The 21,931-nt window shown below is 37.0% G+C and overlaps 1 protein-coding gene across 4 annotated transcripts; it reads right to left on the bottom strand.

Annotated features, from left to right (window-relative positions):
• Window positions 1–228: 228 nt before the first annotated feature.
• Window positions 229–21,499, bottom strand: LOC110816393 (uncharacterized protein At4g06598-like). Of its 4 annotated transcripts, none has more exons than XM_088213553.1 (5): window positions 21,291–21,496; window positions 18,611–19,351; window positions 15,188–15,263; window positions 14,946–15,072; window positions 229–926 (listed from the first exon to the last, which is right to left on the bottom strand). In XM_088213553.1, exons 2-5 carry the CDS (start codon window positions 19,333–19,335, stop codon window positions 706–708), a joined length of 1,149 nt encoding a protein of 382 aa, XP_088069679.1. In that variant the 5' UTR covers window positions 19,336–19,351; window positions 21,291–21,496; the 3' UTR covers window positions 229–705. The 4 variants fall into 4 exon arrangements, with proteins under 4 accessions (XP_088069679.1, XP_088069680.1, XP_088069681.1 ...); XM_088213554.1 differs by lacking the exon at window positions 21,291–21,496 and adding an exon at window positions 20,990–21,130; XM_088213556.1 differs by lacking the exon at window positions 229–926 and adding an exon at window positions 13,127–13,257 and having other exon boundaries at window positions 21,291–21,499.
• Window positions 21,500–21,931: the final 432 nt, after the last annotated feature.

A 21,931-nucleotide genomic window follows, 5' to 3' on the forward strand; every position in this document is an offset into this window, starting at 1 on the left:
AGAGAGGATGGTGAAAAATAGTGTCTAATATTAACAAAAGAAGATATTTAGATTTTATACATACTAAAACTAACACAAAATCTAAAACCAAAAATAAAAACAAACCAAGTGGAACCTTTGAGGAAGTTCAGACGACTTGACTTTCGCTGGCGCTACCACACAGACAGGAATTGGAAAATATGGCATTTGTAAAACCAGCTAAGAAAAAAATATGCAGACCGACAAATATCTCAAGAAAGAAAAAATATATATATATGGATTTCACGAGACAAATTTTATAGGACAATGCATCCTGACCGATGCAAATCTCCAAACATCTCTATAGATCCTTACACTACGTTAGAATCTGTTTGTGGCAGTGGATATTTTAGATGGAAGAAAAATGGAGCATACAGAATTTCTGAATTATAACAACTTGATACAGGAGACTGAATGAGATATAGAACATGTTCTTAAAGTTACCACCTCCGGTAAGTCATCTGCCTGAAATATATAACTTTCAGGCAATGACTACCAGGTGCAAATGAAGATGCTAGCTTGTCAAAGTAAAATGGCAAGAAACAATGAAAAGCAAAATACGCAAATTAGGCAGACTGGGAACCAAGGCAGCAAGAGCTTGGCTTTATCTCAGCAGGAAGCAACAAATTATGGTCAACGTGGCAGTGCTACCACTGGCATAAAACACCTCTGACTAAAATCCTATACCTAGATGCGAAGTGAGCCAGTCACAGAATCACGACCAGAATTGCCATCCTTGTGTTTCAAAGAAAGCTTTGCAAATTGAGACTCCAGGTCTCTGCTGTTACTACGATGGTGGCTTGATGATGGTCGCTGTGGCTGCGTCTGTAATTGCCGTTGCTGCTGCTGCTGCTGCTGATACAAGGCTCTTAACCTTCCAATCTCCCTCTCCAATACCTCCTGCTCCACTGAACATCACACTTACACAAGTTAGGTTACCATTATTTAAATCATGTTTTGGAGTAGAAAAAAAACTGTCAAAAGGAAATTCAGTAAGCAGCTTGTCAATTCATCAGTTCTTTTTATGGTTCAATCAACTTTGTGAATGCTGGTCAGTCAAATACAGTTATGAAAATAGTGCCTTTCAACCAGGTCTACCATGGGAAGAAGAAGAATGAGACATAAAGGAGCTAAGTAGTCAGGATATTTGCATGAATCATCAAGGGATCTACTTACTGGACCTCCAGAAGGCAGAGCCGATAGTCTAGAGGGAAGCATTAGCAGAGGAAAGGTGAGATAGAATAGGTACAGGGGCTGAAATGTATGAGGCAAAACAGTTTGTCCGAAAGATTTTTAAGTTGGACTTTCCCAAATATGATCGGAAGATAAATACCTTGAGATGGATTATAGGTGTGAGCATTTCGTTAGACACATACACCTTACAAAGAAAATGTCTGGCTGGCATTCCATTTGGAAGGGAGAGATCCATCGTGACTTTTGAAATTGGAGAGATAGACCAACCATTTCATAGGATGGTTTTAAACATAAAAGAAACATACCCTTTGTGTCTCCTATCCAAAGCAACAAGGTATCAGAATTGGTGAAATTGAAGAAAACCAGTTTGGTGAAAGAATACAAGTGCCAAGTTGAAAATTTAGAAGCAAGAGCAAGTTCTCTTGCTCAGATCAAGAAGTTGATTTTCTGTGGAATTTCAAGACTAAATCTTCAATTAAGTGGAAAAACACAACCAACATATTTCACAACCGCCATGAATCTGGGTAGACTTTATGAACACCAGGGAGATCTTTGTCAATGGTAGTCTTCTACCACTAAAAGAAGGTCCTGCTCCTTTTTCTTGGCAAAAAGTGATTAAATGCCTCAGCCAGCATGATACTTGAAGAAACAAGGGCTGGAGAATCTTAACTTCAAGTGTGATAAAATTTACACCAGGTAACTGTTGAAACAAACTTTTTGGCTAGAGGTTTTTGAAGAACTAGTGAAGTTTGCACCTCCAGAGAGCAGTTCAGATTCTACCTGAGCTTTAAGATTAAAAAGTGTTCCAAATGTTGTACTCAAAGACAAGTGCATTTTGGAGAGTGGAAGACATTATGAACACTTCTCCGACAATTCAACAGTGACAATAGTATCTTCCAATCAGATCTATCGGCAGAAGAAGAAGATGAAAAAAAGGAGCTACGTAGTTAGATTAGTATTCTATCTTATGTAATACCATTCTGTTTTATCTTGTGCGTGTCAGTCAGGTGTTAAGTTTTTGGGTTTCTCTGCCACCTGTTAAGAGGGTTATCAGGTTAGCATAAATTATTTTAACTGCTACATTAAGATAAAAAAGTTCCTAAGCAGTCATTTTCCAGCTTCTTGCAAGAACAAAATCTGATCTGCAGTAAAGGAAATTACCAGAGAAGAATTTCAGAAAAGTTTAATGAGTACCACAACTCTTCAAGATCATTAGGTTCTCTCTTAATTAACCTGTATTGATATTAAATAATAGAGAATAAAGGATGCAGATACAAGAAGTTTTCATCTTCTCTAGCTTCTGACTTCTATATTAATAGACCCATAACAAGATCACAACATATGTATTCTCTTGAGCGATTTATCTAGACAAAATAGAGTTTGAATGGCTTCTGGACGCACTAGAAGATTTTTGCTGGAGGTGTAAGAGGGGTGTTTGGGCAAAACATTTGGTGCGTAGTAGATATGAGCTTTGGATTTCATATGGTAAAAAGTTCCATAGGCAGTATCTGGCATTGACGATCAAGTGGAACAGGTATGCGAAAAGAATTTTTTTCCTAGGCGGAGAAGAGGGTAAGGTTTGGTGGAAGTTGATGGTTGCTGTATTTGAACTTGCCAAAAAACATATTCGTGCTCCTGTTTCCAAATCGATAGCAAAGAGAAATATGCAGAAGCTTGCTAAGAGTGTGGCATCGCTGGGGTCCCAGTGGAAAGCCACTTTTGCATCCTCCCATTGCTCGGAGCCCATACACTTCTTGGGGGAAGCAGGAAGTGTGAAGTTGTATACGCGGCTCTACAAACGAAGGAAGGAAAGGAGAAGCGGTGTAGGGCAGACACACTTGGCGGGGCAGGTGAGGGTGCGTTCGGCCCAACTCTGAATCCAGGAGGCCCAATGTTTTCTTAGAGCATACAGTTAGAAGGGAGGGTGTCAGTCCTTTGGTGGGCCAAGCACAGAACAATAGAGCCAGGACTTTGGGCAGAAAACGTTATACATGGGTTGAAAAAGAAAAGTAGATAGCAAAGCCCAGCCCAACTGAAGAAGACCATGGAGGAAATTGTTTAAATCACATTATGCGGCCTGTTAGTTTCAACCCAACCATGGGCAAATTATCCGATTTAAAGTGTTTGTAAATCATTTCACCCAACACTGAAGAGACACAAAGAGAGTTCAAAGTTGTGGATGCCCTAGAGGAGGAATCGAAGAGGAGTGTGGAGGAAGGTGAAGATCTAACAGCCGAGACGCATGACTTTAAGGTGGGAGAGGAAGAGGAAAATGAAGTAATGGCCAGTCTATCTTCTATTGCAAAATCGGAGGTGGAAGACAGTGACGGGGATGACATCAATTTAGCAATGGTTTTACATGAAGAAGAAGTTCAGGCCCAGGCGATAACATCCTCAGTCGACCCGGAAATGGAAGAAATTTTAGCCCTAAGTGTGAAAGGTATTACCCTAGTCAACGGATATCCGGTGGACTGCTCACAGTGGATTACTCAGAACATTCAAAAGTCCAGCCGCATGATGGGAATATCAATGGAAGGTATGGAATCTCAAGCCTACCTATTTTTTGCTGAAATAGAAAAAAGAAGAATAGCTAAAAAGGTTCTGGGAACAGTGGCATCTAAGGGAAAGAAAAAAACTACTGACGAAACCCCCAGGGAACTGAAGAGGTTGGAAACATCTGTAAATTATGAAGGGAGGAGCGAAGCTAGGAACAATGAGGGGAAGAGTACATTGTTTATGAATGATAGGTAAGGTAATTTCATGGAACGTGAGGGAATAACTTGCAGAAACAAAAGGCTTACTATCAGTGGTTGTCTATCTAAGTGGAAGCCGAATATTGTGTGTTTGCAAGAGTCTAAAGTGGAGACTTGTTATGTGGAGTGCATAAACAATTTATGGCAGTTAAAGAAGAAAGGTTGGCATAGTATACCTGCGAGTGGTACTGCTGGGGGCATCATTGTTATGTGGAGGGAGGATAGAGTAATATTTATTGATGTGGTGAAAGGGGAAACCTCTCTCCTGTATTTTCAGAAATTATAATAGGGATTTTGTGTGGGCATTTACTGGGGTCTATTGTTGTGGGAATAGGAAAGAAAGGGAAATGTTGGGAAGAGAACTTGAAGTGTGCAGAAAGCAACGGGGTGAGTATTGGATTGTTGGAGCTGATTCCAACATCACCCTGTGGAGAGAGGAGAGAAATGATGGTACAAATTCAAATTTAGGATCCCAAGTGTTTGGAGAGTTGATTGACAATTTGGAGCTGGCTGATTTACCGTTGTTTGGGGGACCCTGGAGTTGAACAAACCTAAGAAATCAATCTGCCTATTCACCCATTGACAGGTTCCTCCTCTCCCCAATTATGTTGATTAAACTCTCGGGTGTTGTGCAGAAAACCCTTCAACGCCCTATCTCGAATCATTATCCTATCTGTTTAGAAACGGATGGTCTACAATGGGGTCCCATTCCATTCCGAATTGATAACAAATGGCTTATTGATAAAGAATTTTGTGCTTTTGTTGAAGAAAAATGGAGAAACACTGAGGTGAAGGGTAAATCTAATTTCAAAATCGCCTATAAGCTGAAAGCTTTGAAAGCATGGATTAAGAAATGGGCTAAAGAAAAAAGAAAGATGGGGAAAAAGTGGATGGTATGCTTTGATCAGAACGAGGGTATAGGTTTTCTGAAGGAGGCAGAGAGTTGGATAGGAGGGATAATTTGAAAGCAAAGCTGTACAATCATCTAAAAGGAGAAGAAATATCCTGGAAACAAAAGTCCAGGGAGAAATGACTTCTGGAAGGAGATAAAAACACGAAGTATTTCTATGCCATGACTAACCAACAAAGGAGAAACAACTATATTGCGGATTTATGGGTTGATAACAGAAAAGTGGCAGGTAATCAAGAGTTAAGAGATGCTGCCAGGGTTTTCTTTTCAAATCTGTATAAGGAAGAATTCGATCCCACTCTTAATGGAATTAACTTCAAGGTTCTGTCTAAGGACAGCAGGAAGATGATTGAGATGGAATTTAATGAAGAAGAGATTAAAGAGTCCTTGTTTTTATGTAATGGTGAGAATGCACCGGGACTAGATCGATTTAACATGAAGTTTCTACAAAAGTTTTGGCATGTGATAAAAGATGATGTAATGAAGATGTTTAGGGACTTGCACAAAACCAGTAAGTCCGTGAAATCCTTAACTTCCACTTTTGTTGTCCTCATTTCGAAAAAGAAAGATGCCAAGGTTTTCAATGAATTTAGACCAATAAATCTGGTGGGGTGTATTTACAAACTCATCGCAAAGGTCTTGGCTAGAAGGCTTTCAAGGGTTCTTGGAGAGATTATTGGGGAAAGTCAACATGCATTTGTGGAAGGGAGACAAATATTAGATGCTGTCATGACGACAAATGAGGTGGTGGATGACATGGTGGCTGGAAAAAAAGAAGTTTTGATATGTAAACTTGATATGGAGAAAGCTTATGATCATGTTACTTAGAAATTCATGGATTATATGTTGTGTAGGATGGATTTTAGCCACAAATCGAGATTATGGATACATACTTGTATGACTACAACATCATTTGCGATCCTTATTAATGGAGGACCGTCAAACTTTTTTAATGCATCCCGGGGTCTGAGATAGGGTGATCCCCTATCAGTGCTACTGTTCATTTTGGCCATGAAAGCCCTTAACAGATTATTGAACAGGGTGAAAGATCTGAAATTAATTCAAGGGGTTAGTGTGGGAAAAGGCAGTTCGAATATTGAGATTTTTCACCTATTTTTTGCGAACGATACTCTAATATTTTGTCAATTTGAAATAAAGAATTTACAACACTTAAGATGTCTTTTGTTATGTTTTCAAGATGTCTCAGGATTAAAGACAAATCTGCGGAAGACGGAGCTGGTCAGAATCAAGGGAGAAGAGAATGGTAGACTGTTCGCAGATGTGATGAAATGCAAGGAGGTCTCTTTGTCGACTAAATATTCAAGGATGTTCTTGGGTGCCAAGTATAAAGATAATCTACTTGGAAGTCAATGGTCGAATTATTTGAAAGGAAACTTGCTAATTGGAAGAGGAATTTTTCGTCCAAGGGAGGCAGACTCACTCTTATAAAAAGCACCATGGCCAACTTACCTATTTACTACTTATCTACTCTTACAATTCCAGTTAATATTGTCAAAAATTAGAAACCATTCAAAATAGGTTTTTGTGGGGTGATGATGAGGAGAACCGGAAATTTCATTAATTAAGTGGGAAGAGGTTAAAAGGCATCCCAGATATGGGGGGTTGGGAATTAGATCTTTGGTAGATTTAAATGTGGCTCTACAGGGGAAATTGTTGTGAAGATTCTGTACGGAGGATGAAAGATTATGGAGGAGGATAGTTGCAATCAGGGGGGGTGATCTAAATTGGGATACAAAAGGGGAGAGAGATCTGGGAACTAGCATGGTAGAAGCTTGTGGAAAAAAATCCTGATGCAATAGCCTAGTTTCCATGACAATCTGTTGTGGAAAATTGGTAGGGGTAACAGAATAAAATTTTGGAATGATGTCTGTATTGAGAATAAGAGCTTGAGTAAATACCAGAGAATTTATACTATTGCGCAGACAAAAAACATGCTGGTCCAGGATGCTTACAGAATGAATAATGGCAGTGTGGTTTGGTGGATAAATGTCTCAAGAAATTTGCAAAATTGGGAAGTCTGAGAGAATGAAAGCTTACTGCAGTTGCTGACTTCACAGCAGATAAATCTTGTGGATGGTAGAGTTGTTCGGAAATTGGAAAAAAACGGTAGTTTTTCAGTGAAGTCCTATTATAGTCAGATCACCAGGAAAAATCTTCAATGGATACATCATTTTCCCATGAGGCAGATTAAAAAACAAAAGTGGGAAGTCTGAGAGAATGAAAGCTTACTGCAGTTGCTGACTTCACAGCAGATAAATCTTGTGGATGGTAGAGTTGTTTGGAAATTGGAAAAAAACGGTAGTTTTTCAGTGAAGTCCTATTATAGTCAGATCACCAGGAAAAATCTTCAATGGATACATCATTTTCCCATGAGGCAGATTAAAAAACAAAAGTCCCACCAAGAATCGCGGTTTTTGCTTGGGAAGCTTGCAGCGAATGTATACTGACTATTGACATTAAAAATTAGAGGGTTTTCCATTCCAAACAGATGTTATCTATGCATAAAAGCAGAAGAATCATGTAATCATGTGTTGTTGTGGTGCCCTATGGCTTTTGAGTTGTGGAGCCTTATTTACAATCTACTTGATATTAATTGGGCAGTGGCTGGGTCTGTAAGGTAGAAATTGTGAGCTTGGGAGGGTGTGCACTTTGATAGAAAGCTGTCAAAAATGATTTCATTAACCATTTTTTGGTTCTATGGAAGTAGAGAAATTCTAAGGCTTTTGAGGGTAAAGAGAGTGATTTGTATAGATTAAAAAAATAAATGGATGCATTATTTTTGGTCTATTTTCTTAGAACGTGACATAATAAGTTATGAGAATTTTGGGTATGTCATTGACACACTAACTACATTGTAAAGTTTTTGTAATAGGTGGTACCCCTGTTTTCTTGGTACCATGTTAATATATATTCGTTACACTTTTTATTTCAAAAAAAAAAAGATCCCAACAAATGTCCTTAACAAACACCTTTAAAATTACTTTTTTATGAAAGAAGATAATAGAATTACCTTACATCTCAGTAAGCAAATGTACAAAAGGGAAATGTATGACTACAGGAAAGCAAAAACAATATTGTCGAGAAAGGTGATACATGTAAGTGCAAGACGTTTACAAGAATTTAAACGTGAAGATTGCAAAGCCACCCATCATAGATGGTCATAAATGGCCTTGACCTACAAGCATCACAAATAGGTTTAACCTGCCTTATCATCAGATCCTATTAGTTTTGCAATTTGGTCAAAAGTCCTATGTCTAAAGGTGTCCAAGGTTTAAGACCTTTGACTTGAATAAGTCATATCTGGCCAACTGGCTATGGAGATCTATATGCCTCAAGAACTGTCTGGTCGAAGATGATCTATGGCTTTATAAGCCCTGGTTAGGAGAGGGTGAGGACAGACAACAGTAGAGAGGTTTATTGTGAGTAGCCTCCATAAATGGAAAGGCAGAGATCAGAGTGTAGTGGCATATTTGGTGCATTTCAGGTGACACTAGGATGGGTTTTAGGAAGACTGTAGATGCTGGTAGCCCCTAAAAGCTCAAGTCCAGGGTATTATTGTCTATCTAGGAACAAGGACACTATGGTGAGTGGGGCAGTGTGGAAAGAAAGAAATAAGAGAAAATTTGATGGGATTGAGCAGGGCATTGATAAACTTAGAGAAAGGTGGTTCCAAACCCCTTTTGTTTTTTGGCTCTGAGTAAACCTTTGTACTACATGGAGGATTTAGGAGAACAGATTGATATCCTCACTGACATGTAAATAATTTTGTGCATGGATTTGCACCCTCTTGGTGATTATATTTAATGATACTTACTATACTTTTTATTTCGAAAAAAAAAAGGATGCTATGGTGAGTGATTACTAGGAGGTTGATGGCTGAAACATCCACCTGAACATCACCTTAATGAGTGGGAGATTGACTTATTTCCAAAAAAACAGAAAAAGAAAGAGTGGGATATTGACATCTTGCTACCTGCAAGTTAGATCTCTCCACGAACAATCATATTATGAGGTCTCTTACTATGGAATAAAGAAGAAATATTATCTATGAAGTTTCTATCATAAATTTTTATCCCAAAATGATGTATTAGGGTTCCCTTTGAACCAGAGATTGGAAAGGAAAGCTCCCAATGGTTTCTTTGATTGGAAACTCTGTGTGGGGTAAATTTCTGAACATTGATGACTTGAAACAGTATAAGAAGACTCTTAATCAATAGCTTCCCTATCTGTCTTCATGAAAATGTAGACCCCAACATCTCCACTGGTGACTGAAGACTAGAAGCTTTAGGGACTCAGTCCTCATCTCATAGACATCTTGGAAGATTAGGGAAAAACGAGAGATTTGATTTAGACTTAGGACGGTACCAGCAATGCGAGGAAGAAACTTATCTCCCTCATCCCTAACTTTGGTTGATATAGAAAGAAAGAAATAGTAAATTATTTGTGAGCAATTCCTCTCCTATAAATAGAATATAGATCTTTTGCTCAGTGTTGCCTTAAATGTATAGACGTCATATTTCCTTTAACTGGGAAACTTCAGGAAGCCTTATAGATATTTCGTATTTTATTGAGATGCAAACATCTTTTATACAGAGCTGGTATCCCCTAGAAAATAAAATAATAAATACTGCTAGAAAGAGAAAAAGGTATTACACATAGGACAGTAAGATATTTTCCTATGAAATTGAAAATTAAAAAAAAAAATCAGAATAAGATAGTTATCCAATCCCCTCACAGAACGGCTAACAAGACCTTAGAAATCTCAACCAAAGTGAAGTGAGAAACACCAATTGGACCCGGAGAAGGGAAATTGGGACCAATTCTTAAAAACTCCGGGCCTTCCTTTCCAACCACAAATTCGGCAACCAAAAATAGAAAAAAAAGCCCTTCCATGTAACACATTTTTATCCTCATTTTTACGAACCCATGCAAAAAAGAGGTGATGAAAACTTCCAAGTGAAAGGAGTTGGGTTCACACCAAAGATATCAAAAAAGCCTTCTCCTAAGCCTCCACATAACCTCGCGATGAAGAAATAGGTGGCCACAAGATTTGAACTTAATAAAGCACATTACATAAAATAATAATAAACAACAAGATAACAAGCAATCTGCTTGAAAAAGAAAAACACACGCACACACAGACACACAAAAGGTTAATTTATATATTAAAGAAAAAAAATGGGCAGAATAACTAAATTTGTGCACAAGAACATATTCTTCAAATGATTAAAAGAAGTACTTTAATTTTACAAAATGACTATTATTTTTAAAGAAATAATCAATCCAGTTTTAATTATACCCAAATACCAAAGATCTCTGTGTAATTTAACCATAAAAGAGACATAGAAGTGTAGACATCCCGGACGCTAACGTCCGCAATCTATAATCCAGTTTGGACACAGAATTGAAAGGTCAAGAAGGTTACACAAAGATATGTCTAATTTTTCATAGCCATTAAGATTTATTAAAAAGAATAAATTCCAAGATGTGGCTTTCTGAATAAGAACAAAGTGGAAATAAGGATATTCTAAATGGACGGAATGACAATAGCATGAGGATAGCAATAAAACAAAGAGAGTAACCCACCAAATTGTCTCCTGGAAACAAAGAGATCCCCAATCCTGCCATTCTATTAAGTTATATGGAACCCAATGATTAATATACTTGATAGCAGATTTGTCAGCTGGAAAGGGGTTTCCTCTCGGAGGGAAGTCCCTCTCTCGTTAAAAGCATTTTGGCTAACCTTTCAATTTCCTACTAGTTTCTTCTTCCAATTAACTACTTAGTCAGCCATCATCCATCAAGTATTGTCGGGTTTTCTCTTTCTCTTCTAATTTTGTTTTCTTTCTTTTGGAAGGATAGATACCCCTCTGTGGGTTGTACTTCTCATTCCCTTTCTAATAACATTTCTTTTTCTATTAAAAAAGTTTTCTCACTCTGGAAAGAAAACGATTCCTTACCATCAACACATTGTTAATAGAATGAAAACTAATATCCCAAAGAAAAGATTGGCTTTAAAGTAAGAAAAACAACTCTCAATCACTATTATTCACACTTCAATAATTCATCAGCACCAAATAAAAGAGATCATAATTTTGTTTTAGCAGCAGTGGAGACCGACTGCTGGTTAGGGTGCCTTGTGGTGGAACTTCCTTAGAGCCAAACTTTCATTCGAATGAATGGCGCTCTAACGCAGGTCATGGTTCTCATAGTCATTGTTCATGGAGGTGGATTGGCAAGAACCAGGATGTTGTCCTTTTAGTACTTGGTTCAAGGTGGGTAATGGTAGGGCCATTAGATTTTGGCTTGATCCTTGGTGTTTCATTAGGTTGGAAGTGTGTTACTGTTTTCTGGTGGAGATTGGCAGGATCCATACATAGTACTCCCCTTCTTTGCAACTTAAACAACTAGAAGAAGATGAGTAGGTGGCACTCCTTCACTCATATAGCAAGGATGAGAAAATCACTGGTCAGATCTAGCAACAGCTTGCAGATCCCTAACAATGTCTTGGAAGATTTCACTTAGATGATTCTCAAAAACAAAGGGTGCTGCTAGAATTGCTTTTTTTTCAATTTTCTTGGAACACATCATGGATTGACCAATGATAATCTTATAAAGAGGCACTGATTTTGTTGATCTGTTTGATCTACTCGAGCGAATTGTAAGACCTTTTGTGTAATGGTTACACCCTTACTGCCTCCTTAGTCCATACCATCTTATTGAGTGTGAATTCCCAAAACCATCATCTTCACTGTTTGGAAGTCACAAGCTTTGAGATTTAACACTCTCTCCTCAACCTGTCTTTGGTAGTTAGCAGGTTGTTTACGGACGAACTTCAGGCATGGAGGGTTTTGCGACTACCACACACCAGATAAAATTCTTGTCTCTCATTCATAACTCTATCTATCTTTTGGATATTTGGAAAAAGAGGAAGTGCTGAGCTTTTTGTGAGTTCCTATCTCTGTGTCCATCAAAGGTCAGTGGTATAGAACCCTCTGTATTTCGTATGGGCATCACCATATCAGGTGAAAATCTCTTTGATCTTGTATCTCTGTAACTGTTTCCTTATGTACATAGATGTCACCTCCGTGGTTCTCTTCTTATGGTTACTTCCCTCTTTTCCCCTCAGAAAATGAGAATACAACTGCACATTTTATTTCATGCCTCCACATGCAATGACAGATGATGCCTTTTGACAATAAATGATTCAACCACATGTCGCAAGAAAGAACCTCTATCAATCATTGTCTTTCACATGTTTTTGTTTTGCGATAAAAAGAATATGTACTATGTAATTGACACCAAGGGGGTGTCGCCCCTGTACAAAGTATTTACACATTAGTTAAAACATCCAAAACCTTCCCAAAATCATCCCACCCATACATATTATGCTCCAGAATTAGAGCCCTAAAAGAATACAACCATCTATCTCTAATTCTTCTCAAATCTCCCACATGCCCATTGAACACTCTATTGTTCCTCTTCTTCCACACTACCCAGAAAATAGTTAAAGGAATGAGCTTTACAAATTTCGGTCTTTTGTCAATCCCATCCCAAGCCCAAAGGCCATTTTTTACCAAACCACCGATCACCCAATTGATATCCAAAAGACTATAAACCATGTTCCATAAACTACAAGTCACCAGACACCAAAGTAGAAGATGATTGCAAGATTCCACAGCCACCTTGCAAAGGTAACAACCATTGGCTATAATATGACCTCTTCTCATCAGCTTATCAATGGTGAGGATACATTCCCGACCCGCCTCCCAAGCACAAAAAGCAATTCTTGGAGGAGCATTCACTTTCCAAATTTGTAGAGCTGGAAAATACGCAACATCCTTATCTCTCTTGGTCAAATAATGATAAAAGGACTTGACAGAGAAGATACTGTCTTTCTTCAATTTCCAAACAGCTTTATCCTTATTAGCATCCAGGAGCATGGTGGCCAAAAGCTGCAGAAGCCTGGTAAATTCATCAACCTCCCAATCATTAAGGTTTCTAGCCAGACACAAGTTCCACCCACCCCTCCCCTCCTCCCCACTGAAGACCTCCTTCACCACCACATTCTTCCTTAGAGGTAATGTATAATTTCTTGGGAATTGGTTCATAAGATTGCTCCTCCCAATCGACACATCCTCCCAAAAGTTAATGATATTACCCTTCCCAAGTTTCCAATGAATACAATCAAGGAACTGTGTACGCCCCAACCCAATCTTCCTCCAAAGCCCCACCCCATGTGTGCTAATCACCACTCTACTACTCCTCCCAACAAGATTCCCCCATCTCACCTCGATGACCCGACACCACATTCTCCCCTCCTCGACTAAGAATCTCCACAGTCACTTGTCCTGTAACGCCCTATTCATTTCCACAAAATGGACTTTCACATGTTAACTTCAGAAATCTAGAATTTCCAGTAATTCTATAACATTTGGTAAACTTTACAAGATTTCGGATTCTGAAATGCAAGATTTCTTACTTCTTAAAAGTAATCTTGACATAGTTATAGAAATTTCTTCTACACTGTCCAGCCATCTTGAAAGTTGCATCCATATAACTAGTTTTTTACATTTTTGTAAATTGAGTGCCATGCAAGGCATTTACCATTCCTCTGCTTTGGCATGCGTAGAAACTATTACAGAACAGAGAAACTAATCAACTCTGATCATAAGAATGTCCTTATAGAAATCATATATGAAACTACTCCCATTTAACTAGGTACAGATTTTGGTTTGAAAAAGAAAAATATAATGTAAACAAAGGGAAATATAATGAAAACAAAGCTAAATAAAATTTAACCAAGAGGGTGATTCATAGAGAAGAGGAGATATCATTTGATGGCATGGGACAGAGTTAAAAGACCACTGAATCAGGGAGGGCTAGGAGTGAGATCAATCTATGAGATGAACCAAGAACTGCAGCGAAAGTGGTTGTGGCGATTTTTGAAGGATATATTTTATGAAGGAGAATTATTGAGGCAAAATTCAGTACCATGGATGAAGGGGGATATCCTAGGGTATCGACTAGACCGTATGGGACAGGGTTACGGAAGAGGATACTGGGAGATAGAGAAATTTCAGGAGTGTATTAAATGGAGAGTGGCGATGGGGAGAGAGTATGCTTTTGGTCCCACATTTAGATTGATGATGAAACACTAAGAGTGAGGCTCCCATAGATTTTTGCTATACCACGTGATAAAAACAGATCCCTTAGGAAAATGTTCAATAAGGGAAGGGAGGAGTGAATGGCATCTGGATGTGTTGCGTAATCTTAATAATTGGGAGACTGAAGAATATGAACCATTACTAAATATTTTATATTCAATTTCACTCAATGAGGATCAAGTTCAACCTTTGTGGACCCCAATTTCTATGGGTCAATTCACTATGGGGTCATTCTACAAACCTCTAACCAAGAGGAAGAATGATGAAGAAAATTTCCCTTGCAGACAAATATGGAGATTAAATGCCCCACCAAGAATTGCCTTTTTTGCTTAGAAAGCTGCTCGTGGAAGCATTTTGACTATAAACAAGCTTATGAGACGTGGAAAGACTATGGTGAACTAGTGTTTGTCCATGCAAGAATGCGGCGGAGACATGTGATCACATTCTTCTTCGGTGTCCGATCACATATACATTATAGTCTGTGATCTTTGGTACCCTAGGGTATAACTGGGTGTTGGCGGACACTGTCAACGATGAAACTTGGGCATGGAAGGGTATTGCAAGTCAAAGAAGTTTTTGGTGGTCATTTCTTTGGCTATTTTTTGGATTGTATGGAATGAGAGGAATAAAAAAGTTTTTGAAAGGGAGAAAGTGGGTATAGAAAGAATTAGAGAGAGATGGTTCCAGTCCTTTGGCTTGTTGACAATGAAACAACATTTATTTTCCATTGAGAATTTCAGCAATCTAATTAATTTTTTTGAAATAATAGTAAATTCTTTTGTAAATGGGTTTTGCACTACTTGGTGCTTGTAAATAATACATTCTTTACACTTTTTATTTAAAAGGAAAAATAAAATTTAACCATGAAGCTTAGAAACTTACAGTATTTGATAAGCTGTTCTTGAGATAAACTTTCTAAACGCTGCTTAAGAGCTTTGTTCTCCATGCTCAGGATAAGATTCTGCTGATTGAGAAATTCAAGCTCCGCTGAGACTTCCGAGCCTTCTGCCTGCAAAGTGACACAATCAATTCTAATGTCATAACATTTCAATAAAGCAGATCACTCTTGAACTCTTGAAGGAATTCCAATAGAATGCAATATTTCAGCTTCCATTGATCCTTGCCTGTAAAGCTTGTACATTTCTCTCCAACTCAGCTATGTACTGAAGTTTACGAACCCGTGAACGCTGAGCAAATTGCCTGAAATGGGCAGTAAGTTTGTCTATGAAACATCAAATCTTTAAAACCAGATTCTCGAATTATTTGTTTCTATCGTGCGCATTTCTATTCTTTCAGCAATAAATCCATTTTTAATATGAAAGGTCGCCAAGATCAAATAGAAATATCTATGTAAATAATTTAAATTGCTTTATCAACAGAAACATAGATCATTAGCACAAAATTTTGACATATAAGGAAAGTTGAATGATTAAGCAATTGTTTGTATCAAAGTTGAAACACATCAAAGCATCTGTATGTGTGAAAGAGTGCAAGCAAAAATCTGACCTACAGGATATAACACCATGAATCCTTAAAAGAAAAAAGAAATTTTATTTATATGAAAATGAAAAACAAAAAGGTCTAGCTTAATCTATACACTAGCTGGAGGCAAGTAAAAAGTGCTTTACGCAGAAAAAATTGTGAACAGATATGAACACTGATTAATTTTTACAGCACTTTGGGGAGAGAACTCAGATATTCATTGACATACCCTTCCCCATAACAACTAATGACCAATACATTACACTAGTCCATAGCATAATCAAATTCCAAACAGATATAGTGCAAATATTCATATTTCAGTAGTGAAATTAACATTCTGTTCGGTAAAGACACACCTAATGCATAACTGACATTCTATCAATGTGCAATAATGAATTCCCACATAGCTTTCTTTCAATCAGAAAGAGAGCAATAATAACTAAGTTCATCATTCATGAGTTTTTAATTGGGGGTTTTTTCATGCACAATCTACCTTGGCTTCTTTACTCATAATCCTGCCTCTTATATTGATTATTTCTGCATATGCTTATGATTACCACCCCCTTAAGGTTAAAGTTTTTGTATAGATCACTATGATAAGCAGACTTAACGCTAACAACATGCTTCAAGCTCGGAGTCAATTATATTCTGTATCCAAGACTTTGTGATACATTTGGAGCCCTGAATAGTCAATCTTTTTCTGCAGTGTGATGTGGATTGGCAGCGTGCTGTAGATTGGCATCTATGACATCAGATTTTGTACTTTTGGTGTCTCTTAGGTTTCCCCAGTACAATCCATGGTTTTCTACTCTCTCGGGTATGAGAATGAAAGAGGTTAAAGCTCTCTGGCAGGGGGCCTTTTCACTGGGATGTGGGCAATTTGGTTGGAGAGAAATGCCAAAAGAGTCTTCGGGATAAAATCTCTCTCTTGGCTTCTATCATTAAAGATTTATCTTTAACTATATTATATAGTGATTGACCAGCTATTCTCTCCTAAGATAGTTGGTCTTCGTCATTTTCTCTCAGCACCTTTTTCCATTAGATCCTTTAACAACATTAAAATATACAGTGGAAAGAAAAAGGAAACAATCCCTTCCGTTCAGCTTTGCATCTGATTATTGCATGCCATCACAAAATTTGAATGCCTCATACTTGGGTAGACAGAGCACCTTAGCAGTAGCAATCTAAGACTAGTGTTAGGTAAGTAGTTTAACTATTTCTTTATGTCATTACAACTTTAATAGTATTTGGATTTTATTTTATAGTTTAATTTTTCTAGGTATTAAATTTTCTATTAGGAATCTTCAACTATTGTTAGATTAGGATTGCATTTTCTTTTGAGAGATAGATTAATATTACATTAAAACACTATAAATACCTTGTAGTCGAACTTTTGAGATAAGTTCAGCTTTTTAGTAAATGTATCCTGAGAATTTTCTCAATATTTTTGACTGTGCAATACAATCAAATTTCTTTTTTTCTGAAAAAGGGTACAATCAAATCTTAAATGTGAAACTTAAGAACCTTCTTTTTATGTCTAATGTCTAAGAAGCACTGGATGTGAAATCTAGGTTTGACTATGTTTTTTAGTAAGCAAATTAATCCTAACTTGTTCTGGTTTTAATTACTACAACAGTCCACAAGTGCAGCCAAGCATTAGGCAAGATGAAGGAAATTTTGTAGTATGAAGGACTACATCTTGGAAAATTAAATAGATTTGAATATTGATTTCTCGACTCCTAATAAAATTTAGCCTTATTTAAGATCATCTTAAACATAGATAGCAACCCCTCACAATTTTTATAGTGCCAGAGGGGATGGGAGGTCAACAGAAGAGGTGCGGAGAATAAGAGAGAGAAAGAAGATGACAGGGGAGGAAGCTAGCTGTGGTAAGGGATGGTATGCCAAGAGATATCTGACATTAGTTTCTAGGAAAATAAACGGAAAGCATGTCTTCCAGAAACAGACTACAAATCAGAATGACCCCTCTTTTTTCTTTAATCACTCAAATATCGACCTTCATTCTCAGAACAGCAGAATATTTCCACCGCTGAGCAACGCAAGAGAATAAATTCAGATATCAAAGGGAGAAAAGAACTGTGCAAACAAAGGCAAAACGCAAGACAGCAATTAAACTGCACTTTGAAATTAAGTCAGAAGAATAATACACATATCTGAAAGGAGGGAAGTCGGTAAAACTATGAAAGGGTAAATATAGGAAGAACATTAAATTGCACTTGAAATTACTTTAAGACTTTTTAAGTTTCCCTTTCTTAAAATCAGGAACATGCACCTAAAAAAGGTGGTTTCTCAAATATTGAAATTACCAAATAAATAAGTGATCTGAGAAATAGTAAATTGACAATGCATATCAGCAACACTCCAGGGAACACCACAAACAATTAAGTCAAACTCCTATGTTTACCCCTCAAATCATTCAACTGATCAAGCATTCCCCTTCTTTTTAGGAACTTGGGAGAATGCATAGTACAATAGACTGTCCGTGTAGTGAATTTACCAACACAACAGGTACGGAAAGTTTAATATGGTTCGACAAGTAAATAACTGAATTGACTATTAAATAACTGAATCTTACAAGTAGTGTTTCTTCTTTATATAGTATACTAAGGAGGAAACCTAAATTTATAATAATACAACGCATAATACCAAGAACATTTCACTGAGAGGCACCCCAGTAATTCTGCAATAACATTTCCAGGATAAAACAATGATCATAAGAACTTGGGATAAAAGGTTTCCTCCGAAAATCAGGAGCTTTTATGAATGATAATCTCTTTGACTATTAGCCACAAAACTCAACAGTTCATAACTTTCGTCATTAAAGAACATTATCATCAAAACATCTTAACATTACATGCAACAACTAGTAGATAATCTAATCAGATTGAACAAAGACTATTAACGGGATGACAAAATTATTAAAAAGAAATTGGAAACAGTATAACATATGGCTTGAGCAGTGCAATATTACATGAAAATAAAACAGCAGGAAATATATGAACAAAAATGAAACAGCAGCAAAAGGAAAAGACTGAACCACATACTGTTTTGCACGTTTTGTATCAGTATCAGAACCAGATGCCTTGTTATGAGTATTATCCTTTTTCTCAGAAGATGCCTTTGCAGGATCATGAGAACCAGATTCTGCTGGATCCTGTTTCTCACTTGCTGAAGATGAGACTGCCTCCAACTCTCTTGGTGCACATAATGATCCTGAGCTCTGAACAGCAATACTCTCTCTGGCAGATGGAAGACTACTAGAATGAGCCCCGGCACTTGATGATGAGTCCCATGGCCTATTCTTCTGCTTTAGCAAGCTGGCCTCAGGATAGAAAGAGGTATGTCGAGCATCTCTGTGATAATCAAACTCTTGTGATCCTTGAGAAGGCACAGATATCATACTTCTATATTTGTTTTCATCCTGAGCCGCATAATCTGTGATAGAAGTATTAGATACATCAAAGTATGCAAAGGAGTCGCTTGATGAACGCCGATGACCTCCTTTGCGTACAGGTGTCTCTGGCTCGTTGAGAAGGTCATCAAGCCAAGAAGGTTGCTCCTCTATCAGAAGGCTCTCAGAGGAAGTACGTTGATGGTGAGTGTTTCCCTCTCTAGGCTTCTGGACAGCCTTTGATCCAATTAAACTGCTAGGAATGTAATCAGTATATGATGGTGAAACACTAGGAAATGGACTTTTTGGAGGAAGTAAAGCATGCTTTCCCGAGTACATCAAACTCCTGATGTTTGTCGACCCCTTGGAATTCGCCATAACCAAATCAGAACCACTGCCAATGATATGGTAAAAGGTGGTCATTTGAAAGATAAAAAGATACCATAAGAATTAAAAAGAAACACTTCAACCAACATAAAACAAGCCAACATGCAGCATCACTAAAAATATAATTTAATGCTGTAAAGAAAAGTAAGCAAGATATAAAATTAACCAGGAAAAGCACAAATTAGCATGAATATCCTAAATCCTCTGTCTTGTAAACACACTCAATAGCTACCTCAAGAAAAAATATAGAAGACCTTCGAGGCAAAAAGTGAGGACAACAAAAACTAGATATAAATGCAACCATATATGACTAACACCAGCTAGACATGTTTAGAATGGAGATCACTTGCATGACTACATAAAGTTGTATGAAAAATAGAGGCATACATCATGATAATATCACTCTAGATGAAACAAGAAAATACAACCTAGTACATTCATGCACATGAGAATGATCTCTAATGTAATCACAACAACAAAGTTGTAGACCTTTTAATCACGTCTGATAGCTCTTAGACAAGCAGAATTACAACTATCACAAAAAGTTTTTGTTTAACCCCGAAAAGAAAGGAATAGCATTATGAAAATAGTTTCTAAAACATAAACTACGCTTCCTCCTCCGATCTTGAAATTACTAGGCAGAAGAAGAACAAGAATCTAAAGCCAGAAAAATATCTCCATCTAACCCCTAAAGTAAATGTCTCAGGGTTCATCTTCAAAATGCATCATGTTTATGATATGCAATCCTGTCGAGCACTAAGAACAAATAACAAAAAAAAGCAGCAACAATGAAACAAGAAAAGCACAAACTTAGTAAAATCGTGCATAAGAGAATGTATAATACTATGTGATATTGATACCCAATACCACTACAACCAGCACAGAGAATGATTATTAAGAAAAGGAACCAATAATAAAACAGGAAAATCACAGCCTAGTAAAATCATGCATAAGACAATGAACTAAAGCAGCACCCTGAAGCTGGACCTCATGAACACCTTTCCTTTTCCTTTTTAAGGAACAAGTTTACGATCCCATCTCATAACTCCAAGAAAAAGCAAATCATCCATAATTATAAAGTTCTCAATTCTTTAATGCTCATAGCCGACGGGAAAAAACAATGCATCCTCCACTCTTCTTTTATTTATGATAAAGAAAAATGATATTAGAAAGACAGATGATACATAGTGGAAGGACAAGCTACCTTCAATTCATTGTAATTAAAAATCCAAGGACAACAATCTGGAGAATAAAAAAAAGTCTCCATGAAAACCTTGTTCTTGTGTACACATCAAAGCACACACCTCGGTAAGTATCATCAAAATGTGTTTACATGATACATACCCAACACCTTTCCCGTATCATTATTAAACAAAAAACAGATCAAAGCTAGTCCTTGTAAGGTTTTCTATGAGCACTAATTACATGGCAAATGGTGCTTTCCCCTTTTATTCAGTAAAATTTGGAAAGAGTTACGCCAGTCTCAAGAAATAAGTTTTTTAGTTCCCTAAATCTTCGGTTTCTCTATTTAACTCAGAAAGAAAGCATTCCAGAAAACATATATATAGTACATAGGTATCTATTATTCAATAATATATTAAAATTCCAAAATGCTCTTCTACAACCCGCAAAATGAAATTCCCACCTAAAAAGCCTACTAAAAATGATAAAATAATATCAGCTGACTGGGATTTTCTATTCTCAGGTTTCCTTGGAACCCAAACAGCAAGAAAAACCCAGAATGTACGGACATGTAGAGACATGGGGCTGGTGAGAGACGGAGGACAATCCCTATTACAAAGATTAGATGTTTTAGCGAGAAAATCTTACAATGTATAAAATAATAAAGCAAAAATCAGAAAATCTGCAACCAAAGAGACTAATGAGTAAACAGAAGCAGATTCATTTCTCAAATTCGTGATTTCCGAAATGAAAATACCGCATACCTTCGGAAATTGAAGAATATGAGATCGCGAAATGAAATGCGAAAATGATACAAATCGAATAAAAGGGTTTCAACCCTTTAGGGTTTTCTTCTTCAAGGCTCCGACTTCTTGCTCTTTCTCTTCTCTTAGAAGCCTGGGGCTGAATGGGGGCTGGATTGAGCTATAAAAAGTAAAAAACCCATTTTTTTCAGGTTTTTTTTTTTAATTTTGTTTTTGAAGCTTCTGTTATATCACAGTTTCACCCTTAGATGACAGCTCATAAAATATCCTTGGCACGTCCTATGTATGCTGCATGATCATAAATGGATGTATGCATACATACATACAGCATGATAGATTAAACTTTTTTAAAAAATATAGATAACATCATTTCAACAATTAATCCAATATATTTTCGGTGTGTTTAATAACAAATTAATGAATGAAAGAATAGTTTTAAAGTAACTAAATTACTATACTAACATGTGCCAAATAAATTTCTCTTTTAAAAAAATAACTAAATTAAATATTTTGTCCTTTTCACATATATAAATGTTCATTTTTATAATAAATGAGTGTAAATATGGATACTTAGGTATATGTATAGAAGATACGTAAGAATAAAATTGTGCAAGTTGTGAATAATGATAAAGAGAAAAAGA

The sequence above is a fragment of the Carica papaya genome, chromosome 2 (assembly GCF_054855325.1).
Source record: "Carica papaya isolate Zhongbai chromosome 2, ASM5485532v1, whole genome shotgun sequence".
NCBI lineage: Eukaryota > Viridiplantae > Streptophyta > Magnoliopsida > Brassicales > Caricaceae > Carica > Carica papaya.

Coding starts and splice junctions, on each gene's coding strand:
- LOC110816393 (XM_088213553.1), bottom strand. CDS start 19,335: ATGGCGAATTCCAAGGGGTCGACAAACATCAGGAGTTTGATGTACTCG. Junction 15,264..18,610: donor GATACAAAACGTGCAAAACA/GTATGTGGTTCA, acceptor TGCCCATTTCAG/GCAATTTGCTCAGCGTTCAC. Junction 927..14,945: donor AGAACAGCTTATCAAATACT/GTAAGTTTCTAA, acceptor TGTGATGTTCAG/TGGAGCAGGAGGTATTGGAG.